The sequence below is a fragment of the Colletotrichum siamense genome (assembly GCF_013390195.1).
Source record: "Colletotrichum siamense strain Cg363 chromosome Unknown KSG_Cg363_contig07, whole genome shotgun sequence".
NCBI lineage: Eukaryota > Fungi > Ascomycota > Sordariomycetes > Glomerellales > Glomerellaceae > Colletotrichum > Colletotrichum siamense.
In genome coordinates, this window is record NW_023501020.1 from 17,968 (window position 1) to 45,847 (window position 27,880).

Genomic DNA, 27,880 nt, shown 5'->3' on the forward strand with positions numbered 1-27,880 from the left:
CTATAGTAATTAATTAGAGTATTAAAAGCTTTATAGTTATACTAAATCTAAGTATAATAAGTCTTATAAGAATCTAATTTCTAAATATAACTTAATATAGTATTAGCATTATAGGTAAATTAGGAAGTATAATTAATAGGACCTTAACTTAAGACTAATAACCTACTTATATTAGGTTTTAAAGATAAAACCTTTAGAGAGGGGACCTAATATTATAACCTATTATATATAGATAATAGTTAACTAACCTATTTAGGTATTAAGCAGCTAGGATAAGATATTTATATTACTAAATTATAAGAATAGCAAGGACTTACTTAGGAATAGAAAAACTATAGTATAAGTTATATAATAATAAGATAATAATTATATTAGATTAATATAATCTAATATAACTTAAAAACTAAATAATTATTTTAGATTAAAATAATCTAGAATAACCTAAGGTATAAAGGAATATATTTAGAATTAGACTTATATATAGTATAACCTTAAGCCTAGCTTATAGTTAGACTTCTATAGCTCTTTAGTAATTAACTTAATATTTATCTTTAGGATACTCTTAGCTTACCTTCACTACGAATTATTTATTAAGCCTAAGACTAATCACCTTAATCTCTAAAGATCTAATCTACTATAACCTATAACCTTTAACTTAGACTATAACCTAGTATACTATTAGAACGTATTAATCCCCAGCTTCTATTAGCAGACCCTACTGTTAGAAAGCTAACTATAACATTACTATTAGATTTATCCTTTCTAACTTACTAACTACTTAAGCTACCTTAGCTATCTTAAGGAAGCTTATAAGGTATTTATAGGTATTAGGATTATTATTAGTAGCTTTAACTATATCTATATTAATCTTAAGGCTATATAACTCTAATATATTATACTTATTAGCTATCTTAAGTAGGTATTTCTAGGTGAATTTAAGTAGAGTTTTTTTATTAGTATATAGAAAGTTATTATACTTAGAGCTTTTAATTTTATTTACTTTAGTTTTATAGATTAAGTTATCTAGGGTAGCTTTATTTAGCTTATATATAGGTATAATAAAGGGGAAAGATATTATATAGGGTTATTATATATATAGGAAGATATGAGGAATAAGCTTAAGGCTTTATTTAAATAGTTAAGTTTTTATGCTATAGCTATAAGAACTTTTTTAGCTATGCAAAGAGTTATACTGTTAAGTTTGCGCCTTTAAGTATAGGTTTAAGCTATTACTAAGCTTTAGCTGTATTAGCTATAAGTGCTATTAGCGTTTTATGTTATAGATAATGTTTTTGTGATATTGCGAATAATATGCTTGTGATGTTGCGAATAACGCTCTTATTAGTATGTTTTGCTGCTCTGCTACTTACCTGCCTACCCTCTTCTATATAGCTAGGGATAAGTTAAGCTAAGTGTTAATAATTAGTTATATTAAGATTTATTTGTTTGTTTTATTAAGATTAGGTATAGGTTAAAGTGCTGCTATTAGGTTTTAGTATTATGAAAAAAAAGTATAGAGTGAACTGTGATACCTATTTATAGAGGTTAACTAGACTGCTAATATATTAATTATTAGGTTATTATAAGTTATTATTAAAATAAAATTTATAAATTTAATAATTTAGTTAGGTTAAAATAAGCTAGTATTAGTATTATTTAGATTATAATACCTCTTTAGAATACTTATATAAATTAGTAATTAGTAATATTATTATTAATTAGTAATATTATTATTAATTAGTAATATTATTATTAATTAGTTTAAACTAAGTAGGTTATTATTAGCAGTTTAAGATTATTTAAACTTAGATTAAATATTTATTAATTTAACTTAGTATTATATAGATTAGAAACTTAGCTAAAAAGAATACCTTACTATTATCTTTAAGTATATTTATAATATAGATATTTTAAGCATAAAAAGTTTAATAAATAATATTTAGGAAGATTTTAATAAATCTTACCTTTAGTCTTTATAAACCTACTCTTTTTTAGGTAGCAGTTTTAATAAATAATATAATTATTTATTATTATTAGTATAATAAGTTAGCTATAAGCTAAGCTTAAGTCTTTTATTAGTAATATAAATTTGCTTATTATAGCTTATCTTTATATATTCTACTTAAATTATCTAGAGATCTTAAATATAAGTAACTACTTATTAAGTTAAGCTTCTATTTAGAGCGCTTTATAGAGAGTTATTAGCTATTTATCCTTAAGCTACTTTAAACTATTACTTATTATACTAAGATATATAGAATTTTTAATATTATATACTAATTATCTATAATATACTTTTAACCTTATTTACTTAACTTCTTATATTACTACTTCTCTTTTAAGTATTAACTTATTTATATTCTTTATAGTAATAAACTTAGATTATTTAAATTTATTAATATATAAAACTATATATATTATAATAGATTTTATTTATAATTAGTAGTATAATATAAAGAATTAGCTTTATTATAAGGGTTAAATATTAAATATTATTAAGTTAGTTTTAAGTTTAAATAATTTTATAGATTCTTATTATATAGGTATATATATTATTCCTCTCTATTAGTTTTAAGAGTAGATATTATATTTTTAGATATAAAGTAACTTTATTTATAATAAGTATATATTAATATTTTTTATATATTATAAATAAGAAGTTAATAAGAATTATAAATAGATCTATAGCTTTATTTAGTCTTAGAGTATAATTATAAATAAAGTTAAAAGTTATTTATACTTTCTAGTAGAAGAATATTAAAAATATTTTATTTAATCTTTTTAATAAAATATATTAATTATTAAGTTACTATAGGTTATTATTAGAATAGAATTTATAAATTTAATAATTTAATTAGGTTAAAATAAGCTAATATTAGTATTATTTAGATTATAATACTTCCTTAGAATACTTATATAAGTTAGTAGTTAGTAATATTATTATTAATTAGTTTAAACTAAATAAGTTATTATTAGTAGTTTAAGATTATTTAAACTTAAATTAAATATTTATTAATTTAACTTAGTATTATATAGACTAGAAACTTAGCTAAAAAGAATACCTCACTATTATATTTAAATATATTTATAATATAGATATTTTAAGCGTAAAAGGTTTAATAAATAATACTTAGTAAGATTTTAATAAATCTTACCTTTAGTTTTTATAAACCTACTTTTTTTTAGGGTTAGGTTTTAATAAATAATATAATTATTTATTATTACTAGTATAATAAGCTAGAAACTTAGCTAAAAAGAATACCTCACTATTATCTTTAAGTATATCTATAATATAGATATTTTAGGCGCAGAAAGTTTAATAAATAATACTTAGTAAGATTTTAATAAATCTTACCCTTAGTCTTTACAGACCTACTCTTTTTTAAGTAGTAGTTTTAATAAATAATATAATTATTTATTGTTGCTAGTATAATAGGTAAAGTATAAGTTAACTAAGTTTATATTTATATATTTATATATTTATTTTTATATTTCTTATAGTTATATAGAAAATTAATATATAAGTATTTAGGTATTTTTAGGGGTTTTCTATTTAAAGAAGAGTACTTAGTATAATTAATAAGTCTTCTCTCTTACCTTATTAAACTAGCTATTATTTAAGTTCTTTATTATTATTATCTTCTTTTAAATCCTCTTTTATTTTATAGTTACTAAGTTCTTAAGTAAGGTTATAAGTTACTTACTTAGTAGAAAAGCTTAAGGTAGGTAATTTAGTAGAAATATAAGAAGATATCTTATATATACTATTTAATAGGTATTAATAGTTATTTTATTAAATAAGAGTAATTAAAATATTATAGTTAGCTATCTAATAGTAAGATCTACTAATAAAAGCTAAAGATTAATATATAGTAATAATGTATTAAGGTTATAATTTAAGTTATAAATTATAAGTTATATTATAAATTAATAGTCAGAAGCTAAAATAATTAGTTTTTAACTTAATAAGTATGTATAATAAAAATAAGCAAAAAATATCCTAAATATAAATATAAAATTAATTACTAAAAAGCTATAGAAGTCTAACTATAAGTTAAGCTTAAGTTATACTATATATAAGTCTAATTTTAAATATATTTCTTTATACTTTAAATTAAGCTAGATTATTCTAATTTAAAATAATCACTTAGCTTCTAAATTATATTAGATTATATTAATCCTATATAATCACTATCTTATCTTTATATAATTTATACTATAGTTCTTTTATTTCTAAATAAGTCTTAGTTATTCCTATAATCTTATAGTATAAATATCCTATTACAGCCGCCTAACGCCTAAGTAGGTCGTTCAGCTGTTATCCTTATTTACAGGTCGTAACAATAAGCTTAATAATGATGTCAGCAGGCTTTATGTTAGTGGCGATATACTTAGGGGTCTTGTACGACGGGTCCTCGGGGTCGACAATGACGGCGAGCTGGCCGCCGTTGCTACCGCAGCTACCCAGAAGGCTTGCCTTGCGCTGCTCCTCGGTAGCGCCGTCACTTCCGTCGATAGCCCGGGCGAGGTCGGCGTAAGTGACGGCGGAGTAGGTGCGCGGGGTGACGTGCTTAGTTAGGGCCATGACAGATTCAGCGCTGAAGAGCAAAAGAGGTCACTCAGCGCAGTCGAAGACGAAGAGCATATTCCACAAGGGGTTGTTATTGGTTTCGCTGAGGTAGTGGGGGTGTTCAGCGGGGTACTTAATATCCTTTGGGTCAAGGTTCTACGAGGTGCCGCCGGCGACGCTGTAGCACACCAGCTGCAGCCCCTTCCGCAGGCGGGGCGGCGAGCATGTAGATTGAGCGGCACGCCCTGGTCGTGTTGGCGCGGGATCACGCTGCGTACGGCGGCGTTAAGGCTAAGGGTGGCGAGGGGCAGGAGGGTCAAAAGATATATGCTGTTAGTGGGGTATGTGAGTTGAATGGCTGACCTGAGGGATGGTGTTTTGGTGTCTGACTTGTCTTTAGGGAAAGGAAGCAGAGTTGTTGACTGGTTATAAACCACTCTATCTGGTTATAAATCCCTCCTTCGTCGTTGTTGTTGTTGTTGCTGGCGCCCGGCTGCGAGATGGGTAGGGGTTCGATGTTCGACTGGATAGAGAGACTTTGGAACGACACAGAGGCTTGATAGGCACATGCAGGTTAGCATGGGCAACTCGAGCTGCCCATGGCAGTACACATTCGCCGATCGCATCGAGACGCAACATCGTTGGGGCGTTGTGAGCAAGGCCCCGAGACTCTACGGTCACTTAGCCTTGGCAGCTCCAAGCGCCTGTTCTGTCGTGGTTGCACCTTTGCGTCTGCAGTTAGGGAAATTATCTAGCGTATCATACTACCTCTTGTGAGATGGAGCAGCGCTGCTGAGGTATGTGGGGTGAAGTGCAGTTCATAAGTTTTCATGTGGGGTATGGGAGTGGTGGTGATGTGTCCTGGCCGGGCTGTCGGCAAGCCGTTCCATTATTAGTCTTAGTCTCTGGCCATTCTTCAAAGTATTACTCTAAGTCTGTTCGTGCATTCTTTGTCATTGCTTTGTTTCCCTACCCGATTTCAAATTGCTGTTCCAGTATGGAAGATCTCCAATCGCTAAACTCCGTATTTCCACGGGGAACACCACAGTATAGACGAAGTCGGGAGCAATACTTCAATAAGGAAGAGACAGAGAGATTTCCTAGTGAGATACACAACGTAACGTCAAGCCAAGGGGTTATTGCGGCCCTTCGTCGAGCGCGAGCCCTTGGAGTCTTAGTGGGCGTCCGGTCAGGAGGCCACCTACCATCGAAGCCATCTTTAGTTGACAAGGGGATCCTCGTTGATACTAGTCAACTAAATCGGAAGGTAGAGTACGATCCCGAAACACATGAAGTCAGCTTTGGTCCTGCAGTCCGTGTCTACGAAGCTTGGAAAGCAACGGATGCGGTTGGGCGATTCTTTCCATTCGGCCACGCACCTGACGTTGCACTTGGCGGCTTTTGCCTCGCAGGCGGACAAGGCCTGTTTATGAGAGGATGGGGGGCTACGATCACTGAATGGATCGTGAAATTGGAAGTCATCGTGCCCGACGGTCGCGTCCTTCTTGTGAGCCGAGACGAGCACTCTGACATTTTCTGGGCAGCGCGGGGTGCAGGCCAGGCGTTCTTCGGCGTCGTGACAAAGATATGGAGTCGAACTATTCCCAAGCGACAGTTGTTTTCCAGATCCTTTACCTTCAATGTGGGAAATGACTTCGAAGAACTCCTCATGTTCGCCTTCGACCGGAACAAGGCGACCCCGAAAATGTTCACCGAGACCGCCGTTTGCATTATGCACCCGGAACTGCTTGACACCTCGGCCGAGGAGATACTCTCCACATCCTCACCATTGTTGCTGTCGATCAATGTTCTGGCCTACTCCGATTGCCTGGACGATGCTGAAAGTTTGCTGAGCGCTTGGAATTCAGTGCCAGCTGACCTTCAGAAAGCTATTATCGAAGTCCAGCCTACCAATCATACGGCCTGGGACGACTTCTTTCACCTGCAGCGTCAGATCAACCCCGACAATCCCGAACAGAAATGGGGTATACATAGTATTCTCAATGATCCATCGGTGTCTGTTTCAGAGGTAGGGAGTGAATCCAAGTTCCCAACCCTGCGCTGAAGTATTCTAACTAGGATCATTACAGCTGGTCAGGGCCATCAAACCTGCAATGTGCGACCTACCCACCAAGTCCTCGTTTGGTTGCATTTATATGTGCGACACTTTGACTCCGGACGAAAACGACGCCGTCTTCAGTCTGCCGCAGCAGTACTACATCTCAACCTTCAGTGGCTGGAAGGATTCGGCACTGGTGCCAAAAGTCCGCGACACGATGAGGAGAACGTACGAGATAGCCTCCACAGTTGCTTGCGGCATGTACATAGCCGACTACGATCAATCACCTGGGTCGCTTCATTCTCCAAAGGTATGTAGCAAGCTCCAGCATTAGGGGTAAAGATTGACGTCATTGGTTAGATCAGAGTTTGGACCGACTCGGCCCGTGAACGATTCACGAAAATTCGACAGCGGTGGGATCCTGATGGGTTGTTTCGAGGGTACAGAGCATTCGAACCTGAGGATCATGCCATCAAATGAACTCTATGAGGGCACAGTCATTGTTAAACTTAGACAATCGCATTTCGTTACTCTCAAAGACCTGACTCATTATGAGGCGGCGTGCTAACAAGGTTTTTGCTCTCAAGATAGCCATTATACTTGATCCGCCAGTCGTTCACATTTTAGATGACAACTTTGAGTTTGTCTCCCAACTATTTAAGCGACTTTAAAGCGGCTTGCCAGTTTCATTCACGCAGAAAATCCTGTATCATAGCAGCCGAGTAGTTGGCGGACAGCTATCGAGCTAATAATATTCATTTTCTATCAACTAAGAACTCTAGAATTCCGCTCAGCATTTATCATCTCAATCATTCGCACCTTATGGGTGCTTTCATAGTGAGGAAAATATATCACAAATGCAAGAAGCCTGCTTTCTGAAGCTTTCTACGGCACATATGTTGCTTTTTAGGATCGATGGGTGCAAACACTCAAAATTCCAAATACCCGATTTTGCTTGATGCGATTAATGGATTCCAACAATAAAATATTTGCAACTACACTCAGAATCCGTAGTTCATGCCCGCAAGGTCTGTTTCGGCCTCAACGTACTGTCGACGGATAATACCCTCATGGGCGGGGGATCGACACAAGATATCGCACAAAAACGGCTCCGGAACACTCAGAAATCCAGGCATCATTCTTGTCGTTGGGACCACCACCAACCCGTCTGAACGTAATTTCTTTTTGATGTCAAACCCCCACAATGTACGAGCAATGACGATGAACAGCGACTTTTCTGCCAAGTGAACTCCGGGGCATGCCCTCCTGTATTTTTGAGTCAGTGTTTAGACTACCACTGAGTTTTGGGTTTCTTGCCTTCCTGCGCCGTATGAGAAATGATCTCTGTCATAAGGGTCTGGCGCATTCATGTACTCGGCTGCTGTGAGAGGGTGCTCAAGAAAGCGCGCAGGTTCAAAGATGTCTGGCTGTTCAAATCGACTGGAGTCCCGTTGAATAGCCCTATTTTGGATGACCACATCAGCCAGATAGTCTTGCAAAAGATAGGCAAAGCGTACCACCAATTCAACACTACCGTTGACCCTTTTGGAATAAAAAAGCCATCATACCAGTCATCCTCGGTAGAAGCATGGTACATTCCAAACTTATTGACAGGCCGCCATCGCAACGTCTCTTTGATCATTGCTCGAATGTACGGAAGGTTCTTTTCGTCGTCCCAAGTCGGCAGCCGGCCAGATCCAACAACGCGATCCAGTTCTTCTTGGCCTTTTCGCATGACGTCGGGAAAGAGTATCATTGCAAGAGTCCAATTGTTGATTGTCGTGGCTGTTGTTTCTGCCCCAGCCTCTACTAGGCCACCGCATGTGTAGGCCGCCAACAGGTCGTCTATGCCATTCTTCTTTGGATCACCGAGGTAGAAGTCCTTACAGAAGCAATCTCTCGCGCTTCCATCGTCTGTAGTTTGTTTCAGAGTTTGCCAGAGCTCCAGGTAAACTTTGCTGTCATGTGCGAACGCATTTCTGCCCCAAGTCCTCCAGTTTCCAAAGAAGCGTTCTGGAAGTCTAGCCAATGCCGGCAGAACCTCAACAGCAAAAGCTCCAGGCGCCATCATTACTGACAAATGTTCCAGAACAGTGAAGATCTTAGTTATCAGAGGGTCTTGAAAGGAAGGAATGCGATAGCCGTACGTAGCAAGCAATATGACGGATGTCGAATATCTCCGGTTGATGGTGTAGAATTGATCTGGCTGATTGAGCAGGTCCTGTAGTAGTATCCTTGACTCCAGCTCTTGTGTCGATTGGTATTTCTTTGTGGCATTCAGATTGAGAAGACTGTGACTGTGTTTCCGCAGATTTCGCCAGTCCTGACCGTAAGCCATGAAAAGCTGGCGAGATCCACCGCTAGCCACATCTTGAGCTAAAGGTAGATGGGGCCGTGACGAATAGATCGCAGACTTTTTGTCCATTAAGTCCTTAACAGCCTTGGGAGATGACAGCCAGACGTAATCTGTAGCCCCGACCTTGGTGTAGAAAACATCGCCATAAGTCTGATGCCAGTTGCGAACCTTCTCTCTGACTGATTCAGAATCTGCTAGATCAAACAAATTGCCCACGATCGGCAGTCCTCGTGGCCCTGGAGGCAGTTTTCTCCTTCGTGAGTCCTGAAAAGTGATTCCCATCAGCACAGGACTGCGGGGTAATACCCGAGCCACACTTACGGTTATCCGATTGGGGACCAAGCACAAGTAAATGCTCGTGAGAGCAACAATAAAAGCAATCGTTAAGTGCCAAACCACGAAATCCGAATTCCAAACCCGAAAGAAGGCGGGGAGGGACGAGGGCTCGTGTTGCTGGAATTTCATCGTTACTGAATTTTAAGGTCGTTGAGATAGCTTCGAATGTCGACGCAAAACCTCCAGCACGAAAGTTATGTTTTGAAGTTCGCTCGGAGCAGGAGTAGGGAGTCGACATTAATTTACCCCAGACTCCCCCATACTCTCTGCTCGCGTAGTGAGTGTGGAGTGGGGAATCCAGTTTCAACGTAGAATGTCCTCGCATGTGGGGAGCACCAACTCTTCCAGAAGCGCAGATTCGTAAGAAACCCGAGATCATCTTATGGAGTGCTATGGCTCGATACGTAAGCTTATCCAAATTGCAGGATATTTGTTTCTTAGCCTCGCGGAAGCTCATTAAAAAAGACGCAATATTTAGGAGGCTAAGATTCACTAGACTTTGAGTCGCCTCCTTGGGTCAGATCGTAATTGTAAGCTCAAATCTTTCAACAACATAGTGGTACTTCACGCGATATCTATCATATGGTAGGCAGCAGGCGATTTATTCCACAAAGCACAATATGATTTCTCCCTGTGGCCTAAGCTGGAGCAGTGAATTTATTAAAACAGATGAACAACTACTCTTGGCTTCAGTGTCGCATGGTCGACATAATTTACTGGCGCTTGCGAGCCTTACGACTTGTTTCCTTTCTCTTCATTGAATGCCAAGATGACCTTCTCGGCAACCTTGAAACCCTCAATTCCAGCTGGCATCCCACAGTAGATAGCAGCCTGAAGTAGTGTTTCCCTGATCTCGACTTCGCTGGCTCCGTTTCGAAGAGCCCCCCGAACGTGTGCTGCGAGTTCCGGCGCCCTATTCAAGGCACATAACATGGCAATATTGAGCAACGACCGCTGCTTTCTTTCGAGACCAGGCCTCGACCACACCGATCCCCAGCAGGCCTCAGTCACCAGCTCTTGCATTGGCCGCGCGAATTCGGAGGAACCTCCGGTCAAAGCGGAGTCCACATATGAGCGACCGGCAACCTCGTATCGTATTTCAAGCCCTTTGTCGTAAAGTGTTTTGTGGGCGGACTGTTCAATTTGAGTGATGTTTGTCTTTTCTGACGTCATGTCGATTATTGACGAGGTAGGAGGTTCTGGGTAAGCACGATTGCTAGAAGACACGACTTGAATTTGCTGATCGAGGACTTTGTTCAACACAAGATAACTGTAGTGTATCACTTCATCGGCTTGAAAAACAGATGTAGCCACGGATAGTAATGAGAGACCTAGTGACAGCAGCTCCGAGTCGAAGAAGGGGTCCTCGACAGAATTCTGAGCCGGCATTGGCATCTCTGAAGACTTTCGAACAAACCGCTCTAACGCTACGCTGTCTCTTCTATGTGGGGAAGACGTCTGTGGTAATTAACGGAGGGCATCTCATACACTCCGTTGCGTTGACAGCGTCCGCCCCCCTTTTTTTTCCCCGCTTATGCAAAAACATGAAAAAAAGCCAATTTTACGCTGTGACGCGCATTTCTCTGCATCGCACGCAAAACGCGTCAAAGTCATCACCAACACCTCAATTGCCGTCAATCACTATAGTCCCAGTAGTATTCAAACGTATAACTACACGATAGAGACATAAGGTGTGTATTTCATGCTTCCGTAGCAGTCAATCTACCCATCGAGGCATTGCCAACCCAGCTAGTCACCTCATCCCCATACCATTCGACCAACAAAAGGTCTATTTTCGTCATGAGAGATCAAGATGACATTTGCTGAGGAACAGAAGAAGAGACCTGCTGTATGACTTTATATATCTACTCAGCATACGGTTTGTATGGCTCTGAGTAATATATAAGCATACCAAGGGGCTTGATACGGTTCTTCAGAGCAAATGCTTTGGCAGTCAACAGGATTAATGACTCTCCTGATAGCTCAGCTTGTTCACGATATTGAGCAAGAGTCTACTGCTGTATAGATTGTGCCCTGTTACTTACAGTTTGCCGCTGGTCAGTACATGTCCGTGGTTTATTATATCAGATACATCGAGAAAGACGCCGGGCGACGACGACGATACAATGGCGCCCAGAATATCGAATCTACAGCTATCGACGATCGCGATGATACTGCCATTCGAAGACCAAAAGACCCACGAGCTGGCAAGTATCGTTGGCTGTACCGAACGAACGATTCGACGACATAGATCACGACGTAATATCACTGGCGAAGTGCAGAGATATAAGAGGTGCCGCCAGAGTCGACAAAAGATGGAAATATGGCATCGTACAGAGCTTCTTGAACTACTGCAGTACCGCAGCGATCTATCTCTTGAAGAGATGCAAGATTTCCTATTTGAAGCCTTCGAGATCCAGATCAGTCGTTCTGCAATCAGTCGACAGTTAAACTCAGCTGGCTGGACGAACAAGAAGTCCAAGATTATTGCTGCTCAGCGAAGTGACGAACTACGATACGAGTACTTGTACCGTATACGACGATATCGCCCCGACCAGCTGGTATTCGTCGACGAATCCGGCGTCAATAAGGATACTGGGATACGGAGGACTGGATGGGCGCCGAAAGGGCTTGCTGCGTTTCGAACTGCAGAGATTGATCGGTTTCAGAACTCTCGCGTACAGATCCTGCCAGCCCTCACGTTGAGCGGTATCCTACACTTGACTACGTATTATGGTACGACTGACGGCGATGGGTTCTTTCGTTGGCTACAGGAGTGCCTTATCCCGAAATGTGGGCGTTTTCCAGAGCCAAACTCTGTCATCGTTATGGATAACCTCTCCTGCCATCGTATACCTGAAATCGAGGGTTTATGCCGGGTATCAGGTGTCCATCTCGAGTTTCTGCCTCCGTATTCACCAGACTTCAACCCCATCGAAGAGTACTTCGGCGATCTAAAGCGATACATCAGGAAGACGTATTCGAAGTGGAACAACGATGAGAATGACACTCGGGATTTCATGGAATATCTACGTGACTGCGCTATGGAGATTGGGTATCGTCTACCCCAGATCGAGGGCCATTTCCGCCATTCGTTCGTCAACTTTGATGGGACAGAGCATATATTTGACGATATCGAACTATAAAAGGGAGGATTTGCTGCCAATATTGAACATCAGCAAGCAATCCAAATTTTCATCGTGCGTTCGCGCGCAATAGATCTTAATCGTGTCGTCATATGATGGTCAATCATCAAATCCATGATTGTAGCCAACAAGATTGCCAAAAGGTTAGCCACAAGCGCACCAGAACACAAAAAATATACCGTCGTCCATTGTTTTCGTCGGTAGCTACGTATACATATCAATTTTGCCTGTATAACGGCTGAAACGCGTTGTTGATGCTTGTGACGATGATTTGTGATGATGACACGTCATCACGATCAGAGACTTCAACCATAGTCAGAGACTTCAACTGCCCCTAACCAGTATCGGGATGGACCGAAGTGTATTGTTTGCAGATCCAAAATAACAGTAATTCTATTGCTTTTATACGTATAGAGCGGCAGTGTTGAATCTACGGCTATGGGTAGACTTTTCCGTGGTTGAACACGTCATGCAAAAAAATCGCGCATACAGTCAAACTTCACACCACTCTTGCTGTATCACTCTTCTTCGTTATCCTCCTCCGAGTAATACGTCTCTGTTGACGACGTATCACTCGAGATTTCAATCTGATTGTCCTCATCGCCTTGCTCGATTTCGTCTTGTTCGATCTGTAACTGCGTGGGCAGCATCTGCGACGCTGACAGCAGTGGTGACGAAACGAAACCAAAGAGTTCCGAAACGCCTACAAAGTTAGCCATATTCGACAGTAAACAGCTCTATATACACTCACCACGTCGACCAACTTCAACTGGCGTACCACGGATCTCTTGCTCGATGGATTGACGTGGCACTAGGGCGTCGATATGTCGGGATGACCCCAACTCGCCTGAAACTAGCGCCGCAGAGTTTTCAACTGGCGCCGCCGCCGTCCCTCCTGGCAATCCAGCGTATATTCTTGTATAAACATCTCCTTCTGACTCTCGATGGTTTGAATGAAGTTCAGAGTGAGATACCACGTCGGAGAGGGCGTCAGACTGCCCTCCGTAGTAGGCGCTGTTGTCTATGAAGGATTTGATCGAGTTCCTGACATCTTCGGTAAGATCTTGAGTAAAACCCTGTTCAGTAAACCAAATATCTGGTAACTTGCGAATTGCCCGCAAGCTACTGTCTACTGATCGCAGTTTCTGTAGCTTCTTTCTGAACCCTTCGTCGACGTTATATCGCTTGCCGCGGACGGATATAAACCACTTGATGAAGCTGGCCACTTGATCTAGAGCTTTTCGAGGCGAATCCGGTACCACTGGCGAGGACGAACGAATCGGGAGTGCGATACTTGGTTGACGAGTGCTTGGAAGGTTCAATGGCGGAAGAGTTGGCAACGAATACTGTGAGATGTTCGCATATGGCCAATATGCCGGCGGCGGCGGCGCCGGCGGCGGCAGCTGTACGTATGGGTTAGGATATTGAAGATGACGATCTGGCGCCCCCGCGTTGCCGTATATATTGACGATGGCGTTGCTGTTGGCGTTGGTTAGGCCAGATCTTGACCCTGATGATGGAAGTGCGGCATTTTCAGCCTTCTCTTCCGTCATCACTGTCGTCTCCTGGTTATCATCAACCTCCACGATATTCTTACTTCTCTTGCCCTGGCGTTTCTGATCCTCTATAAACTGGTCGTGAAGAATCTCACCAAGCAGTTCTTTAGGTGGTTCCATATTGTCAACGCCAGCCTGTCCAGTCATAATAGCCTTCGCCCACTTCTCTATATGGTGAGATTTGATCTTGTAGTGCTTCTGGCCTAGTATATAGCACCAGTTGAACTTCTCGTCGCCCGAACTATTCTTACATCTCTGGTACTCTGGGCAGATGTGCGTACGGAGAAGTTGTCTGTGCATACCCTCCTTCCGACGCTCGACGTTTGCAGGATCGTTAGCCTCACGATCGATCGCCTCTTGCATGCCGGCTGAAACGCCTGCTCGGCCACCTTTTCGAGGCGTTCGTACGCCAGTCACTATACCACCAGAGATTGGTACGGCGCTGTATTGCCACTTGACGGTGAGGTGGACTTCACCCCTCTCTTCAGCTTGTTCAAGAGAGGGGACAATATCAACCCATGGAATACTTGGCCAAGTGACCCCTCCAGTAGACGGATAGACCCGAGTGAAGATTGGTGTTGGTTTAGATGCGTTGGTGGGCTTCCTCCAAGCAACGACAACAGCGATATTGGCCTTCTTCACAATATACGAGTGAGCCACTTCTGCCTCAAGTTGGGCGCCGCTGTCTGCCTCCCAGTCTCTACTATTCGCATCTAATACAGGAGCAATACTGAATCTGTTATACGCGATGCTCTCGATGGTTAGATCGAGAACAGGTAAACCGTTACCCTTGAGCGCTGGGCCACGGGTAACCTGGATTTGTAGCAGAGTTGGTTCCTCGTTACCCATATCGTCCTCCTCTTCAAATACATCGTGGAACGACATAAACGTATCATCAGCGCTATGGCGAGGGGCCGTAGGCGTATCGTCCGCAAATCGAGTGGTTTGACGAGGGGTTGGGTTAACTGGGGTCGAGTCTGGTCGAAACGGTGGCATCGACGAAGGCAGAGTACTTCGGAGCCGGATCGTATGCGGCGGATCCTTCTTTCGCTTCCTCTGCGTTGTCGTTGCTTTTTGGCGAGAGGACGCTTTTGGAGCTCTTCGTGATGACGGAGGGGCTATAAGTACACGCTTTCTTCGCGATGTAGACTCAGCCGCCACCAAATCATTAGTCTCGGGTCCAGCCTCGGCGACGATAACCTCCTCGGCGGCCTCCTCGGCGGCCTCTTCGGCGGCGGCAGCCCGGCGAGCCCTCTCGGCGGGCGTAACGATCCTGATCGACGGCGAGGCAGAGCGTTGAGGAGGATCTCTGGCGGCGTCCTGTGCCAGTTGTTGTATACGTCGTTGTTTCCGCGTACCGTTGGCGATGGGTGACGGACGATGCCCAGAAGGGTCATCATCCGCCTGCCGAGCCGCGCGGCGGCGTTTAGGAGGCATCACGATGCCCTCAGATAATGAGATTCAATAGAAATAGATCAATTGAAGCCATCAGAATAGGTCAATTGCCGTACTACGAATATCTACGTGGCGTTGGGCAAATTTTCATGTATATACAGGGATTATGCGTGCGTAATTTCGGCAAAAAGGGGGGGCGGACGCTGTCAACGCAACGGAGTGTAATGTGGAGAAGACAGCCCCGCGCTTGACGGCGTACCCGACCACGCGCAAATTGGACTATGCACCCCACGTTTTGTGAGTTTGGCAGTCACAGTGCAAACAAGGCGACTCAACGAGAAAAAGATGGAGACAGTGGCTTAATCCGACGTCCTTTTGAGGCTGCACTTTGACTACGATACTCTTGAAAGTGAAATGCCTGATAGACGGATAATGAAATGCGATGGAAACTACATCGCCTCCCCATGCGCAGCACCTCGTATGTCAGCGCTACGATTCAGAAGCAACCATCAGCGAGAAACAGGCGTTTGGCTTTTCTTAGAGTCATCCTCCCAATCTTCCTGGCCTCCAATATGCCTGAAAAGCACTCGAGAGTCTAGATCTCGACACTCTGCGGATTGGCTCGCCTTAGTGTATGCCTCTAGGCCAGCAGTCCCCAACAGCAGCTTTGCGCCGACTGTTTCTGCAGTCGAAACAGCTAACCCAAAGTCCTTTGCCATCAATTGCACTTTGAAGCCGCCCCTATATCCGTGACTGGACGGTGCATCTGGGCATATGCCAGGAACAGGATTGAACTTGTCGCAGATTGTGCTCTGTGCCGTGCTTTTGGAAAACACCCGAGAAAGTAGCCGTGGATCCATACCTGAACGCATGCCAATGTTCATGGCCTCAGCTGTGGCGAGTGAAATGAGTCCAGAGCAATAGTTATTGCACAGCTTTGCGGTGAGACCCATGCCGGGGCCCCCGCATGCGATGATATTCTTGCCCACGAGTCCCAACAAACCTTCGACGAGTGACCAATTACTATCGTTCTCAGAACAACCAACCATGAGGGTGAGAGACGCTGCCACTGCACCAAGAGTACCTCCTGACACCGGGGCATCATAGAACGCGACGTCAGGGAAACGCGACTTGACTGCAGTGGACACTGCGAGAGACGTCTCAGTGTCAATGGTAGAGCAGTCAAGAAGCAGGCGAGCGGACATCTTCGAATGCAGGATGCCGTCAACAGGATCCAGGTAGACGGCTCTCACGTGGGAACCTTCTGGCAGCATGGTGAAGATGATGTCCTACAAAGGTCGTTAAGTAATGCCCGTTGACTGATATTGGGTCAAACCTTACTGTTCCTTGAGAAACCTCTTTCGGTGAGTGACAGATTGATACCGACTGCCCGTGAGCTTCGACGAAAGATTTCATAGCTTCCTGCGAGACGTCGTAGATGCATATCTTATAATCCTGAGCCAACTTCGCGGCAAGGTTGGAAGCCATGGGAGCACCCATTGCACCAAGACCAATAAAACCCAGACGGTGATACATTTCCATTATGCAAGTATTAGATAAAGAAATCGTCACCGGTGTTCGATGGCGGTGCGTTTAGAAAGTGATGTCGTTAGATGGTGAGTGGCGACTGGCTTCGAGAAGGAAGGGTGCAATGTGCTCCCTTTTAGGGGCTTCCCGGACGGCGGGGTAAGTAACATCCAATACTTACCTACAGCCAGACGCCCACCACACATTGTTCTGCTTACTCACATGTCAAATTTCTCACATTTTCTCTGTCCGATTTTGGCTGTGGGGGCACGGATTGCTCATTCAAAAACTCATACTCGTATGCCGTTAGATTGTTCCAGGGAAGAAAGCGGTCTTATGAGTATTTGTCCATTCCGCGTCATGAGCAAATATAACTTCCAAAGACATGCCGCTTGTCTTGAAGGCCTCCGTCCACTCCGAAATCTTTCTAAGAGTTTCGGCAGCCTTTATTTTGTCCATGTGGATACAGCACGTCCGTCCTGTATCATCTGTCCATTCTGCAATGGGTTCCCTTCCATGAAGCAAACGCTGGTCATGACAGGCATCTCCAATAAGTAAAGCCCATTTCCCAGTGCCTATTCGTGCTAAAAGGTTGATGTGGCCGATTAGATGACCGGGCGAGTCGACAATGTAGAGTGAGCCGCTGTCGCTACCTCCAAAATCGAAGATCTTCAGCCCTCCAATGTCGTGCCAGCTATCATTCAATTCAGATGCCATCTTTGCGGGGCGCGACAACTCTTTAACTTCGACGTTGTCGAAGAGGTTGATTTCAAAGTTAGAGTGAGACAAGTGCCTGTTCAGGCCGGTCTTAAGCAGGTCGAGAGATCCCGCACCGACGAAGAATTCTGCTGCGGAAAAGTCGGATGGCGTTCCGATATGATCCCAGTGAACATGGCTGAGCACGACTTGATTGATACTTCCAGGACTCAGACCACCTTCGAGCAGGCTCTGGCGCACGTCTGGGAGCGGTAGTATTGGTTGCCGACTTTTTAAATGACGTTGTATCGGTTCCGAATAGTTGCCAGTGTCGCGGCGGAGACCCAGGTCAAATAGAATGCGCCTAGCGCCATTTTTGTTGCATTTCTGTACGATCAAGAAGGAGAGTGAAGGCACCAGAACCCTCTCTGTGGGGGAAACCCCTGACACAAAAAGACTACTGGGAAGGGTGAATTCACCGCCACGCAGAGCGGAAACGCTGACGATGCCACGGGCCGAGGCCTCGAGAGCAAGTAGGGACGATTTGAGAATGTCGTTGTTTGATGTCATTGTTGAGTTGAGTAGGGGCCTTGGCGGGCACACAAGCAAGGGCTTGAGGATATATTTTATGTACTCTTGTGTGCCAACGCGGGGTAGGCGTCACCAACGTCATTTGACGGTGCGCGTTGAATTAAATCAACTGCTCCTTGTCTAGTTAAATAATGTTCCCTGGGAAACTCATGACGTTGCGAACAAAGACATGAGCACTCGACTCGATGCCCGCCAAAGTATGCAGCTTCCCAAATAACAATCTCAGACCGCCGAGGCACTCACTGCCCCCCTCCCCACATACAATTTCCAACTCGTTTCTGTAGATGAACCCTGCCAACCCACCAGTACCCCACACTATGCCTCGTTTGAACGCCTTCGTAAGATGATATTAAGTGAGCTTCACTATTTGGCCATTCATGAGATTCCATAGCGAAACTCAGACATGTTCCACCCATTTTCCAATGTCAAAGATTACAGCTGGCACGACTGCCTACATAAATGCTTTCGAAGCGGTCTCTGCTTTCCAGCCCGCCTAAGCACAGCTGTGAATGGTCAACCACATGCCCTTTGGCTGCATCAATTATACGGGTGTACGCAATTGCCAGACGATTGAGTGCTTCTCCCATTCGAGGCGTAATCCCCCAGATCCAGACCTATGTCGCTAATGTTAAATATGCAAACCTTGCCGTCAATTCTGGACACTTACATCGTGCATGAACCAACCCCAGGTCTTGGCCACGGCCGCCGATAAGCACGAAGCTTCACTCAGTTCGCATTCTGCTTCTTCGAGAGCCTCTCTGATGATGGTAAGCAGCTTGCTTTCGGCCGCAGTCGGCTGTATGCCAGCAAAGACACCAATCTCTATGGAATAGACCCATTTAGACACAAGAATTGCTATCGAATATTTCAGTTCAACTTTCATGGCCCTGTATCACTGTGTATGCTCTTACCGCTTGACCATCCTGCTACTGCGTGCTCCACGCTCCAACGAAATGCTGCTGTCTTTCGTACAAGCAAGTGACCAATTTTGACTGGGATCTTGAAGCCTTCGAAAGATTTTGAAATGATATCGAGTAATTGTGGGCTGCGTTCCATTTTCGCAGTCACAAATGAAGATATTGCCGCGTCCACATCTGCATCATCTGTGTTCATGAGGCTAATTCTGATCGAAGGGCCAGCAATGCGGGTGTAAGCAATTCGCAATATAGCCTGGCAATTAAACACGAGGGAGCATTCTTGGTCCTTTTCATGCTCGTCAGCATCCGCATGTGGAAGCTCACTCCTGACTCCTTGAAGAAAATCATCGCATCGAGCCAAAGACTGCATGGCGCTTCGCAGCAATGATGAGCTGAGGGGGTCGTGTTCAGAGCTGGAAGAAAACAACGAAGTTGTTGATGTGAGCGCTTGGCATACTTGGAAACGCTGCCACATGTGTACCACCAGCGCATGTACAGCAACGAGAGCGGTGAGTGGCGATACGTGGTAAGGCATGATGTTTGCGTGATACTTCCCTTCGAGTAAAATGTCCACTAGGACATCTTTGATGGTGTGGCGCCTGCTTTCTTTCTTCGTTCCGATGCTGATGTATGTTTCTCTCCAGTCATCAGGGGACCCCGCATTCCACAGGATTTCATCGCTATACACTGGGATGTCCAGGTCTTGAGTTGCGTGAAACCCCGGGTTAACTTCGTATATGACCATTGTCAACGTGCTTTCGATGAATATGCCGCCTATCAATCGTTTCCATGATTCAAGCTCGATCCATAATTGCCAATCCATAGTGTCTGATTCAGGGGCGCCTCCCGCTACAGCTGCTCGGGCTTTGCTGTACACCTAGCTCTCGGTCAGAACAAAAGAATCCTCACGAGAATTGGGTGAATAGCAATATATCGTACCAAAGTGTAAAATCCGTTGTCTCTCATGGTATCGTTGACAAGTTCTCTATCACCACTCATTATGGCGAAGAAACTAAGCAACACTCGCGTCTGAACAGTCCAAAGAGCATAGTCCTTTACAACAGCTCGTCCATCAGCAGGTAATGGGTTTTTAATCTGCTGGAGCGGAGATCAAGGTTAGCAAATATGTCTCACACACCTTCATCAAATGGCCAAGGGTATTCGTGTAGTTTAACTTACATCTCCTGAGCTCTGCTTTGCCAAATTGTACATCATTCTAGCCCGGCGACGATCGAGACGATAGAGCGCACCAATAGCACATATTGCGAGGATCAGGGGGCTTGGAACTTGTTGCAGTTCCAGTGTCTGAATGTGAATGAGAGGGAAGTGGATGTGAAAGCATGTGATGTAGCTTGACAAACAGCTTTGGAGAAATTTGGCGGCGGGAATGGGAATGCTCTGGTCTGGGTTTGGCAAGCGACGGAAAAGGTCTTGTTGAATGCGCTCCCAGGTTTCGTCACTGATTGTAAACGTTGGGCATGGGGGATGTCCGTCCTCGGAAAGAGACGGCAGATCGGACGCACGTTCCGTCCCTCGCACTTCCGTTGGACTCACCAAGGGCACGCTTGAAGGCCCAACAACAGCCTGGGCGCCTTTCCGGGAGTTTGGCGAATAGTCTCCAATAAAGCCAGATGTAGCAAGGCCACCAGTCTCTACTTGAAGGCGATCCTCGCTGATATCGCCAGCCTGGCGAGTTAAAGAAGCGAATTCGATTGCAGTAAGATTTAGCTCTGCCATTGTGTTTGGTGAGAAGACAAACGATCCTGGATCGTTATGCATCGCGACAGAGCGATCCGTGCGCTGATCCGTTCCTCCTGGGACATGTTGGCGAAGTACTTCCGTTGGTTCGTGACTGGGTACGTTTGCCGACGGTCCTGGGAGCCCAAAGTCCATGTCCATCTCTTGGCCAATATCTGAAAACAACGCCGGGTCAATCATGTCCAGTTCTAACACTTCTAGCTGGTGTGGTCGCGGATCAGCGGTATGTGGGCTGGAAGACTGGGTCTGCGCCCTTCTTGAACCATTCGAGCATTCTTCAGAGGTTTCGTCACACCTCTGACCTGGCAACCTTGGTTCTGACTCTGCTTGGACGATGCCTTCCAAAATGACGTCGCGGTCTTCCACGCCAAATGGAGAGGCTGTTTGAAAATTTGCTTCGAATCGACCGGTAATGGGAGAGGAGGCTGAAGAAGCTACGTCGTTACGTGGAGACTGGTACTCGAGGGACTCTGGGTAAGACTGTCTTTCCAGATCTATCTCTTCGCCGTCCGAAATATCGTCGCTAACAGGTGTCTCGTGGTTCGTTGCTTGCGTCGATAGTGAACATGCCACTGTCACCTCGTCGGCGATCTTCTCGTTGTTGTGCGACTTCGCATGTAGAGTGCGCTCGTGTCTTGTTACCAAATCTCTGGGCACCAGTGGCACTTTAGTGAACTGTTATCCACGAGAGTGACAGGATCAAGATGTGGATCCACATACTTCCTTCCATAAGACTTGTGGCAGTACCGGCAGATATATGGCTTCTCTCGGGTATGGGTGCGCTGGTGTCGAATGCAATGCTCACTGCGCTTGAACGCTTTTGGGCAGTATCCGCACTTGTACTGACGCTGGGGGCGGCCTCTCCGTGCGACCGCAGCTGGGTGATCATCGTTTGGCGACATAAGCAAGCTGGGTTGTTCGTTCTCAGGTTTTCGATGCAAGCGCTGTTCGAGGCTTTCAGATAGGGCTAGAGACTCGGAGGATGGCGGTGGCTGCTCAAGTTGTGACGATGGCGAAGTTCGTGTTCGACACTCAACGTTGCGGGGTGTCGGGTTGTGCAGTTGCCGAGCGAGTCCGGGGCAGCTTACGCAGAACAAGGGTTTGCCTAGCTCACACACTCATAGGTGGGCCAGCCCCCCTGTACTATGGTATCAGGCCAAAATAAAACCACCCTATCAGATATCTATAGGCTGCACCCACCTCAACCACCACACCCCCCAACTATACCCTTTTTAGACAGCACTAATCCTAAAAAGGTAATTTTAACCCCTCACCACCTTAGCTACCTTTTTTTACTACTAGCCTACTAATTATAAATTATTCTGCCCTCTTTAAAGCCCTCTAATTAACTTTAACTCTAATAACCTTAAAAACCACTCTTTTTTTATTATAATAGCTTAACTAAAAAGCTCCTACATAAAATAACTATTAAAAGTTAAAAAAACATAAATTCACACACTTTATAATAATACTAAGATAACTTATACTAAAATTATTAAAATTACTAATTTTTTAAGGGAATAAGTCTATAAAACTTACACTATAGCCTCTATAATACCTATACTACACCCTAAGCGCCTAAGAGTAATAACCTCTAAACAGGAAGCATAATTAGTTAAATATATTACCTCCTCCTAAAAAGGCTATAAAGCTACCTTCTTATAATTATCTATTATTCTTTTTAATATAGTTTTTAAGGTCTTTACTATATAGGTAGCTTTATATTAACTAAGCTTTTAGTAGTATATTACCTACTATAAGCCCCCTATCACTAAAGCTAATAGATAAAAACACCTCACTTAAGCTCTTAAGTATATTAATTAAACTATTAACTAGTAGTATCATATCCTATAAACTAATAAAATATAGATTACTAATAGCTACTACTAAAAGCAGTATATTATTTACTAACTTAAGGAAAAATAAAATCCTATTTATATTATTAAAAAGCATCTTAAGAAAAGTAGCTAGATATTCTAAAAATATTTCTATAGATACTATAAAAACCTTAAAGTCTTCTAAGAGAAAGATTAAAACTATATTAATACTACTAATTACTAATAATATATTATACCTATTATTAATAACTAGCTTCTCTAATACTACTAGAGATATAATAAGAACTTTATTTTTATATAGAATAGCACCTTAAATCACTCTACCTAAAATATAAAGAAAGAAATAGCTACTAGAGGGATCTAATAAGTAGACTAATTACCTTTTTCTCCTAACCTCAACCTAATTAAGTCCTATTAGAACTAAATAAAAGATTATATTAAGGAAAACTATAGCTTAATTAAGAAGCTTAGTTATCCTTAACTATAATAATAAGTTAAGGAGGTATAAGAAGCCTTTCTAGAGTCCTACCTTAAAAAGCTTATTTATAGTATATTAGTATATTACTAAGTAGTTATTAATACTAATAGTATATATATAAAGTACTAAAATAGTAATATAAATCGTCTTTTTTTAATATACACCTATTTTTCTGCTAAATTTGCTACCTTTCGCTATTATTATAGCCTAAAATATCATTAGTTAGTACCCCCCTACCATATCCCCTATTTCTAAGCGCTACTATCTCCACTAGTTTTACTTACCCATAACACCATAGTAGATAGCACAGTGGCAGCTGCACCCCAGAAGGCACAGTTGGAAGTTAGCTAAACTTGGTGGGGGCGAAATGCGGGGAAAAGATGGGGACTGCGCGGCAAAGTCACTGTTCGAGTGATGATGGTTTGCTAAATGTCTAGTGCTACTGGTCTTGCTTATCACTTCTCTGAGACTCTCGCTGGTTGCGACGGAACATGGGCCAACAGCTTACAATCGACTTCGTAAGATGTTCCTTCACGGCCGTTCATGAGCCCGGATCCTCGCAAGACACGATTCATCAAATCCCGGATGTAAGATTGACATGAGAACCTCATCCTCGCCATTTTTGATAAACTCGGCATCATGAGCCATGGCGATATGCATCCCATATCGTTCACTTGCCTGTCTGAGCTCTTCGATGGTGCTCCAGGCTTTGTTCAAGTCTTCGTGCAAGCAAAAGTGAGAGCCATCGGGAAGTAAAATGTTAGCAATGCTTCGGCGACCATCGAAAATATCTCTACACGCCAAAAGGCCAGGTTAGTCGTCGATAACCCACCCACTGCTCCAACAAAAAGTGATGGGTAACTGACCTCGAATGACAGCAATCACTTGCTAAGACAACATGCTGCCCGTTCGTTAGTCGGGCGGCTGCAGCCAGATTACCCTCCATATGCCCGGGGGCGTCAATCACCCAGAAGCTGCCATCGCCAAAGAAGTCATTCGCACGATGAAAAGGGCCCCATTGAACCCATGGCCCCTCAAGCTCTTCAAAGGACTCTGTCTGCGAGTCGCCCTCACCAAAAAAGCGAGAGTCCCACTGGACCATTGGTTGAATTTCGCCATCTCTCACATGCCCTGGGGAACAGTGCTTTGCAGTACCAGGGCCGAACAGAACTTTGGCGCGGGGGAACTCGCCTTTCAGCGGTCGGCAATGATCCCAATGGGCATGACTACTCTCAGGTCAGCCACGTGGTCCCATTGGCCTGGACATACTTATGGGGAGATTTAGGTTCTTGCCTGAATATGACAGTATCGATTTCTTCTGCCATCACTCCTAAGTCCTCAAGCTGCGTTATGAGCGATTTGCTGGGTCCAACTGGATTGCAACTCGTCCAGTGATAGTTTAAGACAAACGGCGTATAGAGTTCGCGATCCTACACGGCGGCTAATGAGCGGGGGTGTAAACGGTATGCCCATCGTGAACTAACATTGTGGATTCCAAGATCCCAGAGCATCCGTCGGCCCGTAGCTCTGTGATGAATGAAGAAACACCAATCGTAAAGATAGTACGGCTCCAAATGCCCATCCTCGTGGATCTTTGTGTCGTCGGTGGTTGTGAATCCTCCTCCGTCCAGTAGCACAATCTCGACAGCCCCAGTGGCCAGGGGAATCGGTCTATTCAATGCCATTTTGGAATAGAGACATGAGGAATGACCTGCTCTGGGCCTCTCGATAAGTAACCCCGGTATTGGGGAAAAGATCAGAATTAAATATTTGAGGTTGCCTCCACTCTCGCGACTTCCCCGCATTCAGTACATGGTGGCCCTGAAACGGCATACGTCCACAGGAAACCGACACTCCATCCAATCCTTCACTGCCGTGACTGATACTTCCGTGGGAGTCGTACTTTCGAGGACCAAGGCAGTTTGGCAACGAGAAAGGCCCACGATTTCTAGCAACAATGTGAAGGCTGGGAAATTTCTCATCTTATCAGAATTCTCATTGAAACGATCTGTCCCCAAAGCATCCTTGTGTATATATGTCTATGGAGCAAGGGTAGAGCGAGCCTTTTTTGGCTTCTGGGTGTCCGGCTAGGGAATCAGTCTTCGCTGCCCTTCCCGCATATTTCTATCCAATTCCATCCCCAACCAAAGTGGCTGGGTCTCGTCTAGCTTGTCCTCCAACTCCGTTATATTGCCTCCATTCACAAAAAAGGTTTTGCCATTGATATCAGGTCTTGCTGCTGACAGAAGACTTGCTTTGGCAACATCTCGGGGCTGGTTGGCTGGAAGGTCCCCCCAAATCGATCTGATATGGTCTGTTACCATTTCCGTTACTAACGATTTTCAAATCAGAACCATATTGGAAGTACCCGGGGTCACTATAGCCTGGTCTATTTCTCTTACCTGTCATCCAAGGAGCTATCATGTTCACGCTGATGTTCATCTTTGGAAGCTGGGTCCGCAGGGAACGCATGAGACCCAACACAGCCCCTTTACTGGCACAATATGTGTACAAGGGGGGTGTGTCCCAGATGCTAGCCGCTGATCCAAAGAGAACAAGTTGCGAGGGTATCTCAGGATGCATCCGGAAAAAGCTGATCGCGCATTTGGTCACGTACCAGGTTGCAGCAATGTTGACGTTCAGAACGGAGAGGTCCGGCTTCTTCAAATGCAACAAATCGTCATCAATGGGCTCATCAAGTGTCTCTAACTTATTAATTGCGGCGTTCGCAATGACTGTATCGATCCGGCCGAATTTCGAAACGGTTTCTTGGAAGAAGTGGAGGAGTTCATCCCAGTCAAATACGTCGCATCGCTTGAAGAACGCGTTACTGCGAAAAGATCCATTAGCCCCTCTTTCTTGAGAGATTGAATGTCTGCTATGACATAGGCAGTTTGTTACGCGTCAAGCTCCTGCTCCACTTGTTTGCCTCGAGCCTCGTCGACGTCGCAGAACGCTACTTTGGCGCCATTCTCTGGGAACAAGTAAGTGATACTACTCTTCTGATAAAGAAAGGCTGCTTACCATGAGCGAGAGTCACAATGGCTCGGCCAATGCCGGCAGCACCACCAGTGACGAGAATCACCTTGTTCTGGAGTTTTTCAAACTCCCCGTCGTTGATGATATAAGTGGTCATTCTGTGCGTAATTCAGAGCTTTGCGTGCAAACTTGATGAAATGGGTACGTGAACATTGAGTAATGGCTAACCAAATCGCCCGTGCCTCAGTCGTTTTAACAATTTTCTCCCTGCCTTTCAGTACCTACCAGGGTCTTCTGTTACTCCACATACGACCACATTCAGATGATCTCACTTTGTGGGGAGCCTCCTTCCGCGATAAACATGTGATCAACCACAGCTTTGGGTGATTTGGGCAGGAATCAACATCTTTTCTTTCTTCTATTTGGCTCGAATTGCATTTTAACAGTCCAAACGCGGATATCTATCATGACTCGATAGTTACATAGGATGGAGTTGGTGTGTCATCTGGTAAGTCGGCTGTGGCAGACCAATGCTGATGTTTGAATCTTTGCGTCTCAATATCATCAGCGATGGCGATCGCAAGATCAGCGGCTGAAATCCCCAGGAGTCTTCCATCTAAGGGATTATCACCCTTGGGACCGTCCTTCAGCGGCAGGTTTCCCAGCGTAACGTTGAAGTTGCCTGTGCGTTTACCCGGACGGTATAACGCACTCGGGGAGACATAAGTCCAATTGAAGGAGGTGTTTCCCTCGAAAAACAACAGGCTAGCTCGAGCTGCCTTGATGAATCCGCTTGCTGCATCCTGTTGCGCCTTGATGTTTGCCTCGTATTCACTGATTGTGGCTTTTGCCCTTGAAACGTTCTGCTGGCTCCCACCTCCCGTTTTCAACAAAAGGCGCGCATCTCGGTATGCTCGCAAAGCTGTTCCCAGCGGTCCCAGTCTCTCTTCCATGTAAGTCACATGTGCATGGCTGTCGGATATGCCGCGTCGATATGCCAAGAAGAAATCTTTGCTGTCTGCCACACATATGCCATCTTCGTGGGGCACGTGTAGGCTACCAGTACCACCAACCATTACGAAGTAGTTGGTTTCAGCGCGCTTGACAGCAAGAACAATCTTTCGTATCATCTCGATGAAAGGCACTACGACAGGTAACAAGTCAGTGACTAAGACTGGCACCCGAAAGTTGAACAATGAGACGTACTGTACTGCAGAGCTTGATGACCACCGGTATGCGGCCCGTACTCGCTTACAACAACGTCAAGGTCTTTGATGACCCCGTAGATATCAGCTTCCGTTGCTTGTTCCAAATCGATGTTTCGAGGTTCATAACGTTCATGGCTTCCAAGCTTTTGTGGATTACGGGATATTCCAATGACACGGTGACCACGATTGATGAGCTCGACGCACAAATAGGAGCCTCCAAAACCCGCAGGGCCAATAACACCCACAATCAGCGGTCGACGTACTTCAGGCATGACGGTGTTGAACTTGTTTTTGAATTATGATTCAGACACAGGTCTTCAAATTTTGTCCGGGGAGTTTCTATTGATATGGTAGCTCGTAAAGATCTTTGTCCATCATATCCATCGTTCATCACGCACCTATTGTTGAACGCGGGGTAAAGGTGGGGGAGTGAATGGTCGCTGTAGAATCTGTTTTGAGATCGAGTGTGG

General features: G+C 43.9%; 7 protein-coding genes across 7 annotated transcripts; 2 read left to right on the forward strand and 5 right to left on the reverse strand.

Moving 5' to 3' along the window:
• Nucleotides 1-6,239: 6,239 nt before the first annotated feature.
• Nucleotides 6,240-7,109, forward strand: CGCS363_v010330 (uncharacterized protein; the record flags this gene model as incomplete). The annotated part of the gene is made up of 3 exons (XM_036642179.1): nucleotides 6,240-6,599; nucleotides 6,661-6,939; nucleotides 6,990-7,109. The coding sequence occupies 3 exons, from the start codon at nucleotides 6,240-6,242 to the stop codon at nucleotides 7,107-7,109; spliced, it is 759 nt and encodes a 252-aa protein (XP_036492132.1).
• Nucleotides 7,110-7,915: 806 nt separating this feature from the next.
• atE (Cytochrome P450 monooxygenase atE) lies at nucleotides 7,916-10,494 on the reverse strand (the record flags this gene model as incomplete). Its single annotated transcript, XM_036642180.1, has 3 exons — nucleotides 7,916-8,090; nucleotides 8,147-9,179; nucleotides 10,140-10,494. The coding sequence occupies 3 exons, from the start codon at nucleotides 10,492-10,494 to the stop codon at nucleotides 7,916-7,918; spliced, it is 1,563 nt and encodes a 520-aa protein (XP_036492131.1).
• A 1,142-nt stretch (nucleotides 10,495-11,636) lies between these two features.
• On the forward strand, nucleotides 11,637-12,467 carry CGCS363_v010332 (uncharacterized protein; the record flags this gene model as incomplete). The annotated part of the gene is made up of 1 exon (XM_036642181.1): nucleotides 11,637-12,467. One exon carries the CDS (start codon nucleotides 11,637-11,639, stop codon nucleotides 12,465-12,467), a length of 831 nt encoding a protein of 276 aa, XP_036492135.1.
• Nucleotides 12,468-15,927: 3,460 nt separating this feature from the next.
• On the reverse strand, nucleotides 15,928-16,906 carry CGCS363_v010333 (3-hydroxyisobutyrate dehydrogenase; the record flags this gene model as incomplete). Its single annotated transcript, XM_036642182.1, has 2 exons — nucleotides 15,928-16,707; nucleotides 16,760-16,906. 2 exons carry the CDS (start codon nucleotides 16,904-16,906, stop codon nucleotides 15,928-15,930), a joined length of 927 nt encoding a protein of 308 aa, XP_036492133.1.
• Nucleotides 16,907-18,725: 1,819 nt separating this feature from the next.
• Nucleotides 18,726-21,796, reverse strand: CGCS363_v010334 (uncharacterized protein; the record flags this gene model as incomplete). Its single annotated transcript, XM_036642183.1, has 8 exons — nucleotides 18,726-18,735; nucleotides 18,788-18,846; nucleotides 18,900-19,087; nucleotides 19,144-19,435; nucleotides 19,607-20,026; nucleotides 20,089-20,247; nucleotides 20,704-21,572; nucleotides 21,628-21,796. The coding sequence occupies 8 exons, from the start codon at nucleotides 21,794-21,796 to the stop codon at nucleotides 18,726-18,728; spliced, it is 2,166 nt and encodes a 721-aa protein (XP_036492138.1).
• A 3,960-nt stretch (nucleotides 21,797-25,756) lies between these two features.
• On the reverse strand, nucleotides 25,757-26,359 carry TPRL2-0 (Tropinone reductase-like 2; the record flags this gene model as incomplete). The annotated part of the gene is made up of 4 exons (XM_036642184.1): nucleotides 25,757-25,763; nucleotides 25,841-26,053; nucleotides 26,125-26,197; nucleotides 26,248-26,359. 4 exons carry the CDS (start codon nucleotides 26,357-26,359, stop codon nucleotides 25,757-25,759), a joined length of 405 nt encoding a protein of 134 aa, XP_036492136.1.
• Nucleotides 26,360-26,666: 307 nt separating this feature from the next.
• ywnB-1 (Uncharacterized protein) lies at nucleotides 26,667-27,682 on the reverse strand (the record flags this gene model as incomplete). The annotated part of the gene is made up of 2 exons (XM_036642185.1): nucleotides 26,667-27,346; nucleotides 27,409-27,682. The coding sequence occupies 2 exons, from the start codon at nucleotides 27,680-27,682 to the stop codon at nucleotides 26,667-26,669; spliced, it is 954 nt and encodes a 317-aa protein (XP_036492451.1).
• Between the last annotated feature and the right edge of the window lie 198 nt (nucleotides 27,683-27,880).